Source organism: Halichoerus grypus, chromosome 5 (assembly GCF_964656455.1).
Source record: "Halichoerus grypus chromosome 5, mHalGry1.hap1.1, whole genome shotgun sequence".
Classification (NCBI taxonomy): Eukaryota; Metazoa; Chordata; class Mammalia; order Carnivora; family Phocidae; genus Halichoerus; species Halichoerus grypus.
This window is the reverse complement of record NC_135716.1, coordinates 62418175-62435087: the sequence shown is the minus strand read 5'-3', so window position 1 is coordinate 62435087 and position 16913 is coordinate 62418175. Positions and strand designations below refer to the sequence as shown.

At 37.7% G+C, this 16913-nt stretch overlaps 1 protein-coding gene across 1 annotated transcript in view; it reads left to right on the top strand.

Moving 5' to 3' along the window:
* The window catches only part of C5H8orf34 (chromosome 5 C8orf34 homolog), a 372149-nt gene that overhangs the window by 272376 nt on the left and 82860 nt on the right, over window positions 1-16913 (top strand). The window contains 1 exon segment of the mRNA XM_078072311.1: window positions 16568-16653. Coding sequence (XP_077928437.1) covers window positions 16568-16653 — 86 coding nt within the window.

The following is a 16913-nucleotide window of genomic DNA, read 5'->3' as shown; positions in this document are numbered from 1 at the left end:
TTAAAGATTTTATTTATTTATTTGACAGCAGGAGAGAGAGCTAGAGAGAGCACAAGCAGGGGGAGCAGCAGAGGGAGAGGGAGAAGCAGGCTCCCCGCTGAGCAGGGCGCGATGTGGGGATGCGGGGCTCGATCCCAGGATTCTGGGATCATGACCTGAACCGAAGGCAGACGCTCAAACAACTGAACCACCCAGGCAACCCTGGCTAATGCCTTTAAATTGACTTTTAAAACAAACCAAAAATATCCCCATAAAAACAGTAACCATTATGTGTAACATCCAAAGGAGAGTAAGTTTGCTTATTTCTCTATTTCTTTCATCTGCCTTATTTTATTTGTTTCTACTTCCCTTTTCTTTCACCAGCTGAATGAAGTCCCTTGGGACCAACCAAACCTTTGTTTATTTTAAAATGTTCAATGAGTTCATAAAAATAGAGTGCAACAGGGTTTTCTTCTGAGACTCAGTGTGTGTGAGTGTTGGCCCGGGATATGTCTGCTTCATGGCAAAAATAAAACACAAGATTACCACTTAAGAAGAGAAAGAAAATTGGACAGGACCTAGATACCTTCTCTATAAAATGGCTCCATATCACAAAAGGACAGTTTTTTTTTTTTTTTAAAGATTTTATTTATTTATTTGACAGAGAGAGAGAGACACAGTGAGAGAGGAAACACAAGCAGGGGGAGTGGGGAAGGGAGAAGCAGGCTTCCCGCGGAGTGGAGAGCCTGATGCGGGGCTCGATCCCAGGACCCTGGGACCATGACCTGAGCCGAAGGCAGACGCTTAACGACTGAGCCACCCAGGCGCCCCACAAAAGGACAGTTTTTAACAGGCATAAAGTATAAGGATCTAGGGGCCGGTTTGAGCAGATACTGGGATTGCAAAAGAATTCAAGTTGTAAGAAATATTCTTAAATTTTATGGAGGAGTATATTGCTCTGAATCAGAGACAGCCATTTAGATAGCTAGCCGTTCTCCTTTCTCCAAAGTCATGAATTGTCATTACATCTTTCTCTTATCTTTTAGACTTGAATAAGTGGTAAGAATTTAGAATAATTACTGTTTTGTTATATGTTATTTACTGTATTATGTGAACTATATATTCTATTAGTATGCAGTAATTAAAATGAGAATATGATTATTTATGTAAATAATTATATACATTTCAAATATCCTGTTTTGGTAAATCTCAAAAATTCAGAGATTTGTACCAGTGGTTTTATTATTATAACCCTTTGAAATTAAGGTACTACATAAGCAACATAGTACATGCTTTTCTGGAAGAAAATGATCTATGATAATGGAAGTGGTGAAAGAGTCCATGAATGAATGCTATGTATATTTAATGTATAAACCTATTATTATCCCAAACTTTCCACTCTATCCTTTATTTTTCACAACCAGTGCTCCTCTTCACTATCACTTTCATTACAGTTAACACAAAGACTTCAGAGGCATAAAGAGTTCAGATTAAATTCAAGTAGCCTGTTAAATTTTCAAAGTGCAGTGATCAGGAAAAAAGGTGGGGAGGGTAAGGTAAAGATGTAGCAATTCAGAGTCAGAACTGACATTCTTTTTTTTTAATTTTTTTATTGTTATGTTAATCCCCATACATTACATCATTAGTTTTAGATATAGTGTTCCATGATTCATTGTTTGTGCATAACACCCAGTGCTCCATGCAGAACGTTCAGAACTGACATTTACCAAACAACTCAGACTCAGCCATCCTATGTCTGTGAAGTGCTAAAACAGATGATCAGTCCATTCAAATTCCCAGTGGATGAATTCAGCCAAACTGACCAATTCAGTGGCCTTATTTGTAATATTTAAACAAATATGTTCATTGAGGCATGGATTTGGAAATTGCTTCAAAAGCAAGGTGAAGGTATCCCTTGCTCCACAGCATTTTGAAGCTATGGTTGATACAAAGCACCAGCTGTGTACCAAACCCCACTGGAGGTGGGTACACAGAGATATTTGGGAACATCTCTGATCCCCACAGACAAGTCTTCCAAGTGGGTGCTTTTTAGCCTTATTCTGCAGATGAGAAATAAAGTTCAAAGGGACGAAGTAAATTGCTTGAGGTCAGAAGGCTAGTAAGTGGCACAGGTGGAATTTGAACCCTGCTCCATCGGACTTGAAAGCCCCCAATTCTTGGTTACTATATGGTGCTGCCTCCTAGCTTTAAAGCAGTCAAATTGTTGGTCCTAATTTGGAATTAGACACATTTTTCAAATAATTTATTGTACTGCCTAATCCATTTTTAGAATAAAAGGCTAATGGAATGGAGTCAGGCATGTTATTTATAAGAAATTAAAAACTTAATTTTCAGGCTACGAAGTACAAATAAAGCAAACATAAATTTTTGTCCATGTTATTGAGATGAATTAATTATCCTGTTTTTATAGATTATGAGCTTTGTGATGTAGATACTATATAAGAAATTTAGAACCAATGTAGTAATAACTTCCAACTGAGACGTCAGTTATTTAAATATCCTTTTTCTAGCTACGTTTTTTTTTTTTTAAGATTTTATTTATTTGACAGAGAGAGACACAGCGAGAGAGGGAACACAAGCAGGGGGAGCAGGAGAGGGAGAAGCAGGCTTCCCGCAGAGCAGGGAGCCCAATGTGGGGCTCGATCCTAGGACCCTGGGATCATGACCCGAGCTGAAGGCAGACGCTTAACGACTGAGCCACCCAGGCGCCCCTCTAGCTACATTTTAAGATAAAAATATTTAGTTGCTACTGTGGAATGAAAACACGACGAACTATGAATTTTGTAGGTGTCTTGATTCTAGTTATTACTGTGCTTCATATCAGGGTCAGAAGCCTCCTTTCCAGTTCTTAGTGGGTTTATTTAAAGTTCAAATTCTATTTAGGTTTCTTCTTATAAATATTAGCTTTTCAAAAGACCATGTAGATGCTCTAATTAAATGTTTGTGTCTCCTCAAAATTCATATGTTGAATCCTAACCCTCCAGGTGATAGTATTAGGAGGTGGTGATGAGGTCATGAAGGTGGAACCCTTATTTTCAGACTGAATTGCTATGATTTGATAATTGATCCATCTCACTGGGTGAGCCTGCAAAACAAGGTAAGCATGTAGTTAAGGCCTTGAACCTCAGACTCTAACAGTGCCCCAGGTTTGCTACTTACTGGCTGAGCATCCATGAGCAAGCTGGATACACTGCAGCTCCCGCACCATTGTCAATGACTTTTAACATTCATTTAGGAAGGAGACGAGAATCGGGTGGGGCACCACAAGAGTAGAGGAATGTTGCAATGTACAAGATGCTGTTTTGTTGTTCAAATAAATAATCTCCCTCAACACAAGCAATATCCCCAAACATCTATTGATTTGTTACAGCGATGCCCCTGAAATTCCAAGTTTTACAAACCTTTTTTTTTTTTTTAAGTGCTTCTAACTAAGGTTTTATTTGTTTGTTTTGTTTGGTTTTGTTTTTTGGGTTTTTTTATTGGGTGTTTCCTAAGGGCTCCCCTCTTAGGTATGGTAGGGCAATTGTTTCACCAGCAAATTAGTTACTACATAAAGCGGCTACCTTAAAAAAACCTTAGGAAAATAGGAATAGGCCTGAAGTGTATTTGGCATTTTTTCCCTTTTGGAACATTAAAACAAGGTGTTTGATAGAATGACACAGGATAAAAACATACTATTCAAGTGATCTGATAAATGGTGAGAGTTTGGTTGAGAAAGGATTTTTATTTAAATGCTACCTCTATGGATAAAATAATCATAGAAATTACTTTGACAGAAAATCATGGGTTCCTCAGTTTTGTGCATATATATACAACCAAGAATACCAAACATGATGTGAAAAGAGTAATTTTTGAAAGTCTGCTAATATATAGTCTTGCTTAAATACCCTTTCTAATACTGTAATAGCAACAGCACTGTGAGCTTTATTTTGTTGTCATAATATGGAAGATTGATTTAAATGACTCTTCTATTTTTTCCCCCATTTTTGTTTCCCTACTGGCACAAGATGAGTTATCTTATGTAAGAAATAGGAACAAAAGTGAAAAATTATATTTCACATCATTATCTTTATCTGAAAACTTATTTATTCACTTGCTTGACATTCTGGACCTCCCTGGTACACTTTGTAGTAAAATTGAAATTGCAGTTACTTTCAATTATGTGTTATGCTAATTACCTTTATAATTGGGTCACAATTCCTGAATGGCCTGCGTAAGTCATATCAAGTGTATAATTATATTAATTTTATCTCTATTAGTGTCTTCTATTAACTAGTTCCAGAATTGTCAAATAGTTAATTAGCTTCATTAATATAAAAGAAATATTTTAGAATCAAACCAGACTGGAGATATTATTACTATTAAAACAAAGAATACCAAGTGTCATTGAATTCTGGATTTTCTGATAACATTTCAGAATAAAACCCAAAATTCTTAGAATATGTAATATTTTCAGTTATAAACATTAGTGCTCAAACAGAGTATGACATTGGAGAGGGTATGTGCTATGGTGAGCGCTGTGAATTGTGTAAGACTGTTGAATCACAGACCTGTACCTCTGAAACAAGTAATACATTATATGTTAAAAAAAAAGAAGATAGTAGAAAGGGAAAAATGAAGGGGGGGAATCGGAGGGGGAGATGAACCATGAGAGACTATGGACTCTGAAAAACAAACTGAGGGTTCTGGAGGGGAGGGGAGTGGGGGGATGGGTTAGCCTGGTGATGGGTATTAAAGAGGGCACGTACTGGGCGCCTGAGTGGCTCAGTCGTTAAGCGTCTGTCTTCGGCTCAGGTCATGATCCCAGGGTCCTGGGATCGAGCCCCGCATCGGGCTCCCTGCTCGGCGGGAAGCCTGCTTCTCCCTCTCCCACTCCCCCTGCTTGTGTTCCTGCTCTCACTATCTCTCTCTCTCTGTCAAATAAATAAATAAAATCTTTATTTAAAAAAAAAAAAAGAGGGCACGTACTGAATGGAGCACTGGGTGTTATACACAAACAATGAATCATGGAACACTACATCAAAAACTAATGATGTAATGTATGGTGATTAACATAACATAATAAAATAAAAATAAATAAAAAAAAGAAAAAATAAATACATAAAAAACCAGAGTATGAAATTCCCAAAAAGAAAAGCCAATAGTTTTGATATCACTGCCCATGATGTATTATGTTTCAATATATCTGTATTTTTAGGAAAACTCGTTTGAGGTTTTTAATGAATTTTCTTCAGAGTTTTAAATATCTGTTTTAAATATCTGTTTTCTCACTTGAAATCAGAAATTCTAGAGCATCTAAACCATGCCATATAAAAGTCAGAAAAATAAATAAAATCTGTGGAATACTAACATGATTTGAAATATGATAATTATACAATAATAAATTAAGAAATACTTAAAAACCCCTTGGAAAAATCTTATGTACAAGCTAGGTCTTGGTACCAATACAAACCATTTTTATTTTCCTGAAGCAGAAGGCACAGAGAAAAAATTTCACCATAAACAAATACTGTGAATATTTTGAGAGATCAATCAATATGCACATCAGAAAAAATAAATTCTAGACTAAGGTAGCTAAAATTTAACAAAGCAGTATTTATATTCCCTAGTAAGTCACTGAATGTATTTCTTCTTTTAGAATGTTATGCCAAAAGATGAATCATCCTAATATCTTTATGGCTTATTGGCTTTTCCAATTATGCAGACATTTGTATTCAGTGTTGTCCTTCTTAAGAATTTTAAAAGCTTTGTTAAAAGAATAAAAGAATGCCTTTATCTTTTCTATTATAATCTCTTCAGGGGTCCCACATACTTAACGTTTTCTAAACCAATCTTGTTTGCCAGATCACCAACTTGCTTATCAGAAAATTTCATTATGCTGTCCAAATACTAGTAAATATGGCAATTTAATATTGAGGAATTTTAAAAAATTCATTATCAAAGGTTGCATTTATTACACAGGGTCATTGCTAAAAACAAACTTAAACAAGCCAAGCTTCCTGTCCTACAACAAACTTACAACATAGAAAAGATCTCAAACTTAGAGATAATGCTAAAGACTGACTCAATTAGCAACTGTTTATTGCCTGTTATGGGTACATCAGGGTTACATTAAAGCATGGAAAAAAGGGGAACCGTGTTTGTATGCTTAAATGTTTTGTATTCTACTGTCCTTTATTGGAACGTGGAGAGTTACCTTTATGGGGAAGTCAGGTCATAAAATCCCACCCGGAGCAGCCTTTCTGTTTGATGTAGAAGCAAGCTAGCTCACCTTTCTTAGGCTATAACCTCAGTGCACAGTGGTTTCTAAGTGGATGTTCTCAGATTTTCCCTGTCCTCTATCCACCATCCCTCCTAAGTAGATGGAACTTGGTAGGATTTGGTGGGATTTCTTTTATTTAATCCTCCCCAAAATGTACAACTTTATCAAGGAGGATTGCCATGAGGCTGCCCATGGTTCATTCCTTCATGCTAGTTCCATACCTAGTAACAATTGCTCAGTTTGTAATACTGCATATCACTGGCAACATTTTCTCAATTGCCATCTGTGAGCCAATAGAGCCCTACTAAAACATTACCTCTCTCTGGTACAAAGTAATAGCACTCATAATTTGGGAATTTCAGTATACCTCATAATTCTACTAGTTACCACAACTGAATTCCAATTATTCCAAATTTTGTGAAATGGAAAAAGCAAAGAAAGGAACATAAAGCATCTGACTAAGGCAGCAAGACACATTATCTCTTCTGATGCTATAGCATAAAAAAGCCTGACAGGGTTGGGTTTGTTTTCAACTACCAGAGAGTGGGAGACAGAATGGCTCCATACAGAACAATTCAGCAATCTAACAGATGCTTCCAGGGGATATAGGAAAGAGGGGGTCAGGTACATTTGTGAGGCAGCCTTCTGTTTTAGTACTGTGAGTAAGGGCTCTCTGATTGAAGGAAGGAATGGCTAAGGAAGGAACAAAAGTTTTGTTAGTTTTCCAAAAGGGTGTTTTGACTGCCCACACAATTCCATTTTCAACCTGTTAGAAATCAGCTCTTTAAAAAGACCTCTCACAGCTGCTGCTGAGCTAGATGCCTGCTGACCAGGCAATTCTCTGAGTTAGGCTAAGTATATAGCATCCTGAGCTCAAGAGGAATCTGACTTGGATTTTTAACTTCTATTATGGAAGAGATGGATATAAGATGGAATCATATACACCTGGGACTAAAATTTAGTGTTCAGCTCAAAAAGTCAATACCTAGCAAGTTAGAGGAAGAAAGATACTAACATCCCTTGGTAGATCCTTCTCTATTTTTGGTGTTCCGGGTATGGCACAATCCTAGGACCACCTTGAGAATGGATGGGGGGTGGGGGAAGCCATGTCCTTGCGTAGCTGTGAAGAAAGGAGGCACTACAGAGAGGGCAGTCCCCTGGCCATCAGTATTAGCATCACCTGGGAACTTTGTAGAAACAGAAATCCTTGGGCTGTATTCCAGACCTTCTGAATCAGAAACTCTATGGGTGGAGCCCAGCAATCTGGGTTTTATTGTCCTCTAGAAGAGTCTAATGCATACTAGAAGTTAAGAACCACTGTCTACAAAGTCAAATAAGTACATTAACTGCCTATTTCCTTTAGAGACATTTTAAAAAGGGTCTTCTCTAGGGATGATAGCAGACTGAAAGCATACCTCCACTTCGCCAGATGATAGACATGGAATTGGGTTAAAAACGTGCATGAATGCTGTGCTGGAAGAAACTTGAGAATTCCAATGCCCAGAGCTGCCTCTAGCTCAGACCTTCTGGGTTTGGCTGCTTTCTCTTGACGTTTCTTTAGCTCCAGAGCCGTTTGGCAATTTGATTTTAATCCTTTCTCATGGCCGCCTCAGATTCGGGACAGTTGGAGTGCCTCCAGTGCTGTCCTTCATGCATGTAACAATCTAGCCAAGGTGTGGGAGTCAGTGGCCCACATTCCGGTCACATCTGCCTGGAAGCTGCTCTAGTAGTCCCAAAGGGTCTGAGAATCAATCCTGCTCTATGCCTGATCTTCTCCACCTTACTTTGTGTTGACATTTTTACCTTTGAGTTGAGATAAAGCAGAGGAGACTGAAAATAAAATGTGTATTTTCCACGTGTGCTTTCCTCAGATTTAGCTTTCAAAATTCTTAAGCCTCTGCCAGGAGAGTAATTAGCAGCCCAGATAAGAGGCCACCTATGGCAGCTACCTGTCTGCAACTGGCCCCACAGGAGAGAGCTCTACACTTGATTGGAGAGTCACAGAGAGTTTGCAGACCCATAGTTCATTTTCAGGAGATAAGAAGTTAAGAGGAAAATTTATCAGGAAAGAGCATGGTTTTTATCTCTGCGTTACCATCAGTCCTTCTATTTTAGAGGTTGATGTTCGGAGGTTCTTGCGAACGAGGGAGGGAATTTAAAAAGCAATATTTAAGGGAAGCCCTCTGGTGAAGGAGGATGTTACTCTACCGCCTTCTGCTTTCAGGAAAAAGATGCTTCATCCTGTCGCATTGTTACTTATCCTCATGTGACCTAAACAGCCAGAGTCAAGAAAGAGCAAGAGTGCCTCGGATGAATGCTGGAAGGAAGATTTTAAAATGACTATGCTAAAATAAGAAGGGAAATCGGGGGACTGCTGGAAGGAGTATTTGCTGGAGGCTCTGGGAGGTAGATCTCTGTCGGGGGTCTAGAGAAGGCTGCCGAGGAGTCGGAGAGATGGTGTCATAGGGCCCCGAGTCACAGAAAGCAGACCATTCACCAGAGGGTCAAACTGGAATGGCCAGGGGTAAGGGAGAATGCCGGGTGGTGTCCGTGGGTTTCAAAAGGAGTATGGGAGGAAGAATGTCCAGGTAATTCCCTGAAGAACTTAGGGAGGAGGGCAGCAAAGTTTCAGAGAACAGCAGCTGTAGGATAGAAAAGGAATTACAATAAGTGTTTAGTGAATTCAGAGAAATGCCATTCAAATTACATCATTATTCAAGGGGGCACAAAGGTAAATGAATATACTAGGCCCCGATAGTGTCGGAGTCTCAGGCCTGATCTCTAACTTCATGAAAGCTTGCAAAGAAATTAGAAAGATCATGCAAATCCATGCAGGTCTCATGCCACATTGTGGGCTCAGGGCTTAGTGGAGAGCTTGGCCTTTGAAGGTTCCCAGTAAATTTTTGACGTTGATGACAACTTTGGCTTTTTTAAGACTTCAAAAGTGAGTGAGTGACAATAAATTGTTAGAATTTTTCTCAAAAAATAATTCTGGAGACACATACTGGAATCCTGAAATGGAATATTAACGTTTAGAAGGAGACTTAGAAATGACTCGATGACTGATTCTGTAAAAGAGTCTTTGTGAATTAAAAGCAGACTTTGGAGGGGGGAGATAAGTTAATTTCTAACCGTTTGAAGAAAATGGTTCAAAGTTTCTGAAAACTAAAACTGTTTATTGTGGTTCACTTGCTCTAATTGATATTTATTATGATATGCTATTTATTTTCCCGTGAAACAGAATATCATATTCTTCAACAAAACAGCTCACCTAAATAGTAGTATATCATATTCTGAAGTCCTTTGTAGAGGTCTTAGAATCCAGAAGGGGCACGCCTCCTTCCACAGCTCCTTAAAGTCTTTTCAGCATCTCCACATGGATATCCAGCTGCCTCTCCACACCTCTACCTACATGTCTAAAATGCATTTTAAACTTACCATGTCCCCAAATAAATTCCACTTCATCCCCAACAAATCTGCTTTCCCCTCAGTGTTCCTTATCTCAGCAAATGGCAACATGGTGATTTCAGTTGCTAGGGACAGAAAAATGGCAACATTTTTTTTATTCCTCTCTCTCTCTCTCTTTCTCCTTCCCCGCCCCCTGTCCCCCCAAATCTAATTCGTCAGGGGTGCTATTGGCTCCACCTACAGAATTTATCCACAGTCAGTCCTCTTCTTACCACCTCCACCATTGACACCCTTAGGCAAGCCATGCTCAACTCTCAACAAGATTGGTGAAATAACCTCCTAAAGAATTTCCCTGCTTTCATCATTGCTCCCCAACAGTCTATGCTCAACACAGCACATCCTTCTCAAAGTGGAAGTCTGATCATGTCATTCTGCTTCAACCCTCCACTGGCTTCCATTTTCATCAGGGAAGAAGACTAGGAATTTTAGCATCAAATTTCTAGATGACATTGTAGAAAGTCCTACTTGATCCAGACCCAGCTATACCCCTTTCTCACTCTCTCTCTCTTTTTTTTCTAATCAAACTTTAGCTTTATCAAAGCTCAGTTCAAATACCACCTTCTCTATTAATGTTTCTCCAATTAATCCAGATTTTGTTTATCATGTCTTCTGAACTATCCAGGCTAGAAATGTCAGCTTGGCATTTAATTTCATGCATACCATAGTGTATTCAGTTTGGTTCAAAGAAACATTTGATAAGTGTCCATTCTAGTTATAGTTAGATACTACTTTCTTCCAGAAAGTATTCAAGGAAGATTAAAATATATAATATATAATATATAGTGTAATAACATAAAAACAGAAAGATGATTGCTCACGAATTTGAATGTCTTCTAGGCCAAAGTGAAAAAGTAAGAATTCACTTATTTGAATCTTCTCTCATTGCATCATGTAGTTCAATTGGATTGACAATACCAGAGAGTTAAAGAAAAGGGAAATATGTCTCCTTTTTGAGTGTTTTGGATTTTTTTTTAAGTATAAAAAGAAAAGTGGCACTAATCTTTTCAATTCTCCCACTGCTTACAATATTCAAAACTTCCTCCTCTGAGTGGATATGGAATAGCGTGTTTTTACTGACCATTTTGAACTAGAACTGGGCTGCTATTTGACGCTGGTTTTGGTTTCCTTGCTTCTTACAGAATGAGACATTGGGATCAACTGAATCTCAAAACATCTGCAAACACCAAAATTTGAGCCACTGCTTTAGCTACCAATCTCCTAAATGAGCTTCAACCTTCTTTCTCTTGACTGGTCCATCATCCTTAAATCGATTTTATAAGACCCAGGGAATTTTTGATAACATTTACTTAACAAATATCTATTGATCATATACATGTGCCTGGTACTATGATAGGCTCTGTGGTAGACATCACAACAGTCTCTGAGGATGCTATCTTTCATTGGTTTAGTCACTATTAAGACTGAGTCCATGGAAGATGATTGTTGATTCACAAACTCAGAGATAGAATTTACTAATAGGTATAATAATAGCATTTCCTCTAGCCAGGTCTCACTGGTCAATATAAAATTAAATCTGATTGATTTATTTTAAAGCCAAATACATTTACTGTCGTTATCAGCCCCACCTGTATGTCATTTCAAATACTTCTTATTAGCAACTATATCTGCACATGTTCCTAACTGTAGCAACCAGCTTTGTGCCGGTGCAATCTTTAGCATCCCACTTTTGCTAGTATCTTTTGTATCTCATTTCCTGCCCTGGGATAACCAATGAGAATCACTCAATACTAATGTATATGCAATTTATAGGTTCAGAGTTATCAGTGCTCAAGGACCACCCTTGACCAGGAGCCTATGGATAAATTCTTTACCCTTTCGTCCTTCAAGTGGACACATTTCATAAGGATCCTCAGAATTCTTTGGGATTGTGCTGCAGCCATCTGTACAGGGCTGGCTCAATAACACATCCTTGTATCGTGTTTCTCTCCTTTTGCATTTTACTCCCATGACCTTCACTCCTGTTCCCCAGGTCATACAAGCACTGGCACATAAGCCTCTGTCTCATGTTGTGCATTAGGGCAAACCAGGTTAAGAACTGTTTAACCCTAAGTATACACCAGATAGTGTTACCTCTTTTCAAGGAAATGTAACTCTATTGCAGTATTCTGTAGAAAATTCATGTACAGGGTGTGCCCTGTTTTCCTGTCCTTATCTCCAAGGTGAGCTAATCATTAAAAAATGCCTTAAGAAATCTCTTTTAGAGCTTACCAATGTATCAAGCTCAACCTAAGCTAGGTTTTAGGGACATAAAAATATGAAAAATAGAATTCCTGCCTTTAAGACACTTGGAGTGTATTGACAAACAGACATCTAAACAGACAATTAAAATATAGTAAAGCAAGAGCAATGGTAAAGTTTTGCATAGGTGCTAAGACTTCTGAAAGAAAAGGTTCTGAAAAGAAGAGACTCTAGAATGAAAAACCAGGATTAAACCAAATAGTAAAAGAGGGGAAGTAAGACATGCCAGAGATAATTATATAATAGTTCAGAACCTTAATAACAAAATATCTGCAAAAAAGTAAAAGCAGTGGGCTTTATGAAGTATAAAATCAAAGAAGATGAATTTGCAGAAACAGGTAGGGGTTGTGCAATAGAGATTCAAATGACTTGGTAAGGAAACCATAACTCATCTTGCAGGTGATGAGAAGCCAGTAAAAATGGTAGTTCTTAAACTTTTTGGAGTCAAAGATTATTTTGAAAATCTGGTTGAAGTTACTGTCTCCCTGTCCAAAGAGAGCACATCTGCCAAAAACTTTTCATCCCATTTACTGTGAATTATTGTGATTCCCCTAAAACCTGCCCATAGACCCTCTAAAAATACTCATGTTAAGACCTCTTGCACTAAAATATTTAAATCATAAGAGTAATATGTTTGGATTTGTTTTGAACATTCTGGTAGCCATATGGAAAATTGGTTTTTGAAGGGCAAGTTTCTAAGTATGGCCATCAGTGAGGACATTATGTAATAATCCAGGTGAATAAAAATGAGCAGCAAACTTATAGTAGTGTATAAAGAAGAAGTGATGGATTCCGGAAATCTCCTTAGGAGGCGTAATTAGCAACACTGGGATTGATTAACAATACAGGGTGATGAAGAAAATGAGTTTGCTTTTGGACATGTTGCCTTTGTGATGTTTTTGGTGCATCCAAGTAAAATGTCCTACAAAAATTTGGCTACACCAATCTTGAGCTGAGGACTCAAGATAAAGATTTGAAAAATGTCAATCTATATGTAATTAAAACCATGAGTAGATGAGCTGATTCAGAGAGATGGTATAAAAGAGATTGGGAAAAGAGTGTGCATACAAAGTACAGTTGAAAGTTAAATAAAAATAAGGTATTAGAAGTTTCTGTTTTATATAGCAATTAAGCCAGACAGTCATTTCAGAATGGGAGAGACACAGACCAATTAAAATAGGTTGAGGAATGAATGAAAACTATGGAAGCAAAGGTAATGAATGAAGAATATTTAGAGAGTTTGGTTCAAAGAAGAATGAGCGAGAAAAAGCAACAGTTAGATGTTTGAGATAATTATGGGAGGGATTTTGTTTTGTGATTTATTTTTTTTTTTTTAAGGCTGAAAGAGAAATGAGCTTGCTTCTATGCTGTGGGAAATGAGCAATGGGGATGAACAGAATGAATGGTAATGGATAAAATAAATCAAGGTCCAAGAGAGAGATGAGATGAGGGGATCCAAATCATCAGCCTAAATGGATGGTCTGAGCCTTACACAGGACAGAGGGTCTCACCCTTTGTGAATTGGAAAGGTGGTGAATACTGGCTGGGCTGAAGATAATTCTGTAGGTGCTGTGTGAGGGGGAGTAGCACATCTTTCTTCCTTAATATATCATTTTTCTAGGTGACCTAAAAAAGAGATAATAGTTTTGTAAAAACTTTGAAAGGAACAGAAGAAAGACAACCAAGAAGCCAAGAAGCCCAAGTTTAAAGTTGGAGACCATTGACTTGTACTCACCAATCCTAGAGTGTCTTGACTTTCTCCCGCATTGCTCCAGGTGCACATGTGTAGGAAAATGATGGATTAATACAGAATTAGGGTCTGGTTGGTCACGAATGACAGGAGGATGTAGGTGCATGGGAACTGAGGAGACCACAAGTCCCAGCTGAGTAGGGCAGAACTGGAATGAGCGGAGGCCAGGTACCTGGGAGAAAAAGAAATTGGGATCCATATTTGACTGAAGAGAAAGTGTTAAGAACAGTGAGTTTGTGAAAGAGCCTAAAGGAAGCAAGTTTATTGTCAGAGACAGAACATTGGATTGAAAGATTGCTGACATGGAGCAATTCTGGGTTATATGTCCTTGGGCAAGAGAAGGTGAAGTAGAAGGGAAGATTTCCAGATTTGAGATCAAGGGCCAAATTAGTGGGTAGATACACAAGAACACGGAAATCATTCAAGGTGATAATGATGCTTGAGTTGAAGAAGAAAACTTTGATTCTGAGCAAAGTCTTCACAGGCAGAAAGAAAGAAGGTTAATATTTCTAATCCTGTGTTATCTGAGGTCAAGGAATTAGGCAGCTTCCTTTGGAGAGGATGCACTCTCATATTCTTAGAGGAAAAAAGGGTGCAATATTCTTGGGAAAGGGTTTCAATGATGACAAGGCGGAGCAGGAAACATTTTGTTTAGACACTGAGAATATAAGAGAGTGTTTAATATGGAAAAGGAGTTTTAGAAAGCAAAGAGAAAAGGTTTGGGAGTATAAGTAAAACTCTTGTAGTGTAAAGGAAAAAAAAAGATTTAACTTTTATTAAGACTGAATTTCCCGGACTTGCCCACATAACCCTTGTTTGCATAGTGCCTATTAACCTCTTACAGAAGTAGTGCTGTGTGGATTACAGTTTGGGAAACACTGGCAGAGCACTCAAGGATAGCAGGGCTGTGAAGCATTCCTTAATGGAGTTGCTGCCAAGTCACGGTAACTCCAACTCTTAAGGTATCTGGAGGGCAGTGTTTGCAAGAGATGAGCCAGCTTCAAGGCCACCCAATCTGTTGAGTTGCTTTCATGGCCATTTGTCTTTTTGACTCAGCTAAATTGAGAAGTCTGAAATCAGGATCAGTTGTCACTTATTTACATCTCTACCATATTAGGCTTATTACTGAGCATATTAATAAATACAAAATAAGTCTTATTGAAGCTTGCAGTGAGCAAAAAGAAATTTACAACTTAGTTTTTATTTCTTGCTTCTTTCTTTCTGCCTTTGTTGGAGATTTATTTTCCATTTAGGTTTTTAATCTAATTTGAAATACCCAAATATGTTGGATTTCATTGTCAATTTTTAATAATAATGTTTACTTACACCTTTCAGTATCTCATGTTTCTACATACTTTCTCTCTTTGAAAATTTGATGAAATGGTCCTAGACAAAGGAAATGCAAAAAGACTATTTGATACTGCAGTTTAGTGAAGTATTTATTCTGATGATTAGAAATAAACAACAAGTAGTTGGACAGATTTGAGAAGTATGTAGCTAAATCATTTAAAAGTGATGTTGTTCTTTCAAAGTAAAATTTTAAAAATTAATTCAAAGTATAAAATCAATAAAAAAGGTATAAAATGTATATATTTGACCAAAAAATGTCCTATCAGGAAATTACTCTTGAGAATTCTTTAGTTAGCTTATATAATACAGTAAATATGGTTTTGTGTATAGAAGGTAATATGTAACTATTAATATATAATATGTACAAAAATGTGCAGATTTTAATATTAATATTAACTTAATATTAAAAGAATAAAGATGAAAATATAATTTATACTATTTATAGTTACACAAAAGGTAAAGAGTCATGCGTATGTGCTTGAATATGCAAAAGCAAAATGCAAATTAGTATGTCATTCTACTGTGGCATATAAAAGCAAAGATATAAGGCAGTTGAAAAGTTTAACTTTTGAGCCTTGTACAGTTATGGATTGTACTTGAGTTTGTATTTTTAAAAATATTAATGCTATTTGTTATGCATTTATTAATATTCTGCCATGAGGGCACTTGCCATCAGCTAAATACAAGAAAAAAATAAGGGCACTGATAGAAACTTCCAATCTCTGGATTATCTAATATACTGTCCTCCAATATTATCAGAGCTTATTCTTAGGATAGAGCTCCAACAGTTATTGATAAGCTCTACCTCATTGGTAGGGTGATTTCACAGTATAAGGTAAATCCAGACTGTCTGAATTAGGTATCGCTAGTCTCACCATTGCAAGGTGGACACAGGAGTTCAGAAATATATTGTCTTAAAAGTACCCATGTCTTCCCTTCCTGAAGACCCAGTGTCTATGAGAACCCTGGGGAGTCACACAGATTAGGAATCTTAACTTCCATTGTTGAGACTTACCTTGACCTGCAGGCCTTTAAGCTCAAGTTTGGTTGACTTGGAGAACTGTGTTTGATAAACCTCTGTATAATCATGGAAACCCTCTCATCCCCTGGATCCAGAAGTAAAGCGAGCCCACTGTGTTGGCCTCCTGCTTTTCTTCCACTCACTTCCCTATTGTAGTTTTAGTGAAAATGTTTGCTTATAAACCTTCCTCCAGTCAGGCTGAGAAGAAAAGCAGATTCTGCCTACACTTAATCTTCCCATGTATATAAGGGAAAAGGATGATGAAAGACTTGTCCTTAAAGGCTACAAAAACAAAAACACTATATGACAAAGGCTTTAGAAAACTTTTATTTCTACTTTGAGGAAGGATGCCTGATTTTAAGTTGAAAAGTTCATAGTCATGTCCCCAGTAGTATATGGTTCACATTTCACAATTCAACATTATTTGAGGTTTCAATGACCATTTTTAATTATTTAGGCTTCAAGGAGACAACCTGGCAGAAAGGGCAGAGGAGACTTCACAAGCACTTCATTCTCCAGATGAAATAGTCCCAGATTCTTTGGGTAAGTTTTAAATCCAACAATACTGACTGTATTTGAATGGCACCTGAAGATTAAAAAACAAAGAAAGAAAGAAATGAAACCAAACACCTTGCCCTGCTCCAGATCATCCAGATCATGGTAACGGTCAGTCGTACATCCACCACTCCCTCGGGCTGTGTATGTCACAAGGTTAAGGGCAAAGGAGAAAAGCAAACAAGACGTGTGGATTCTGACGAACAGCCTCGTCATGTCTGTGCCTGATTTAGGTACAAACTGGTCAA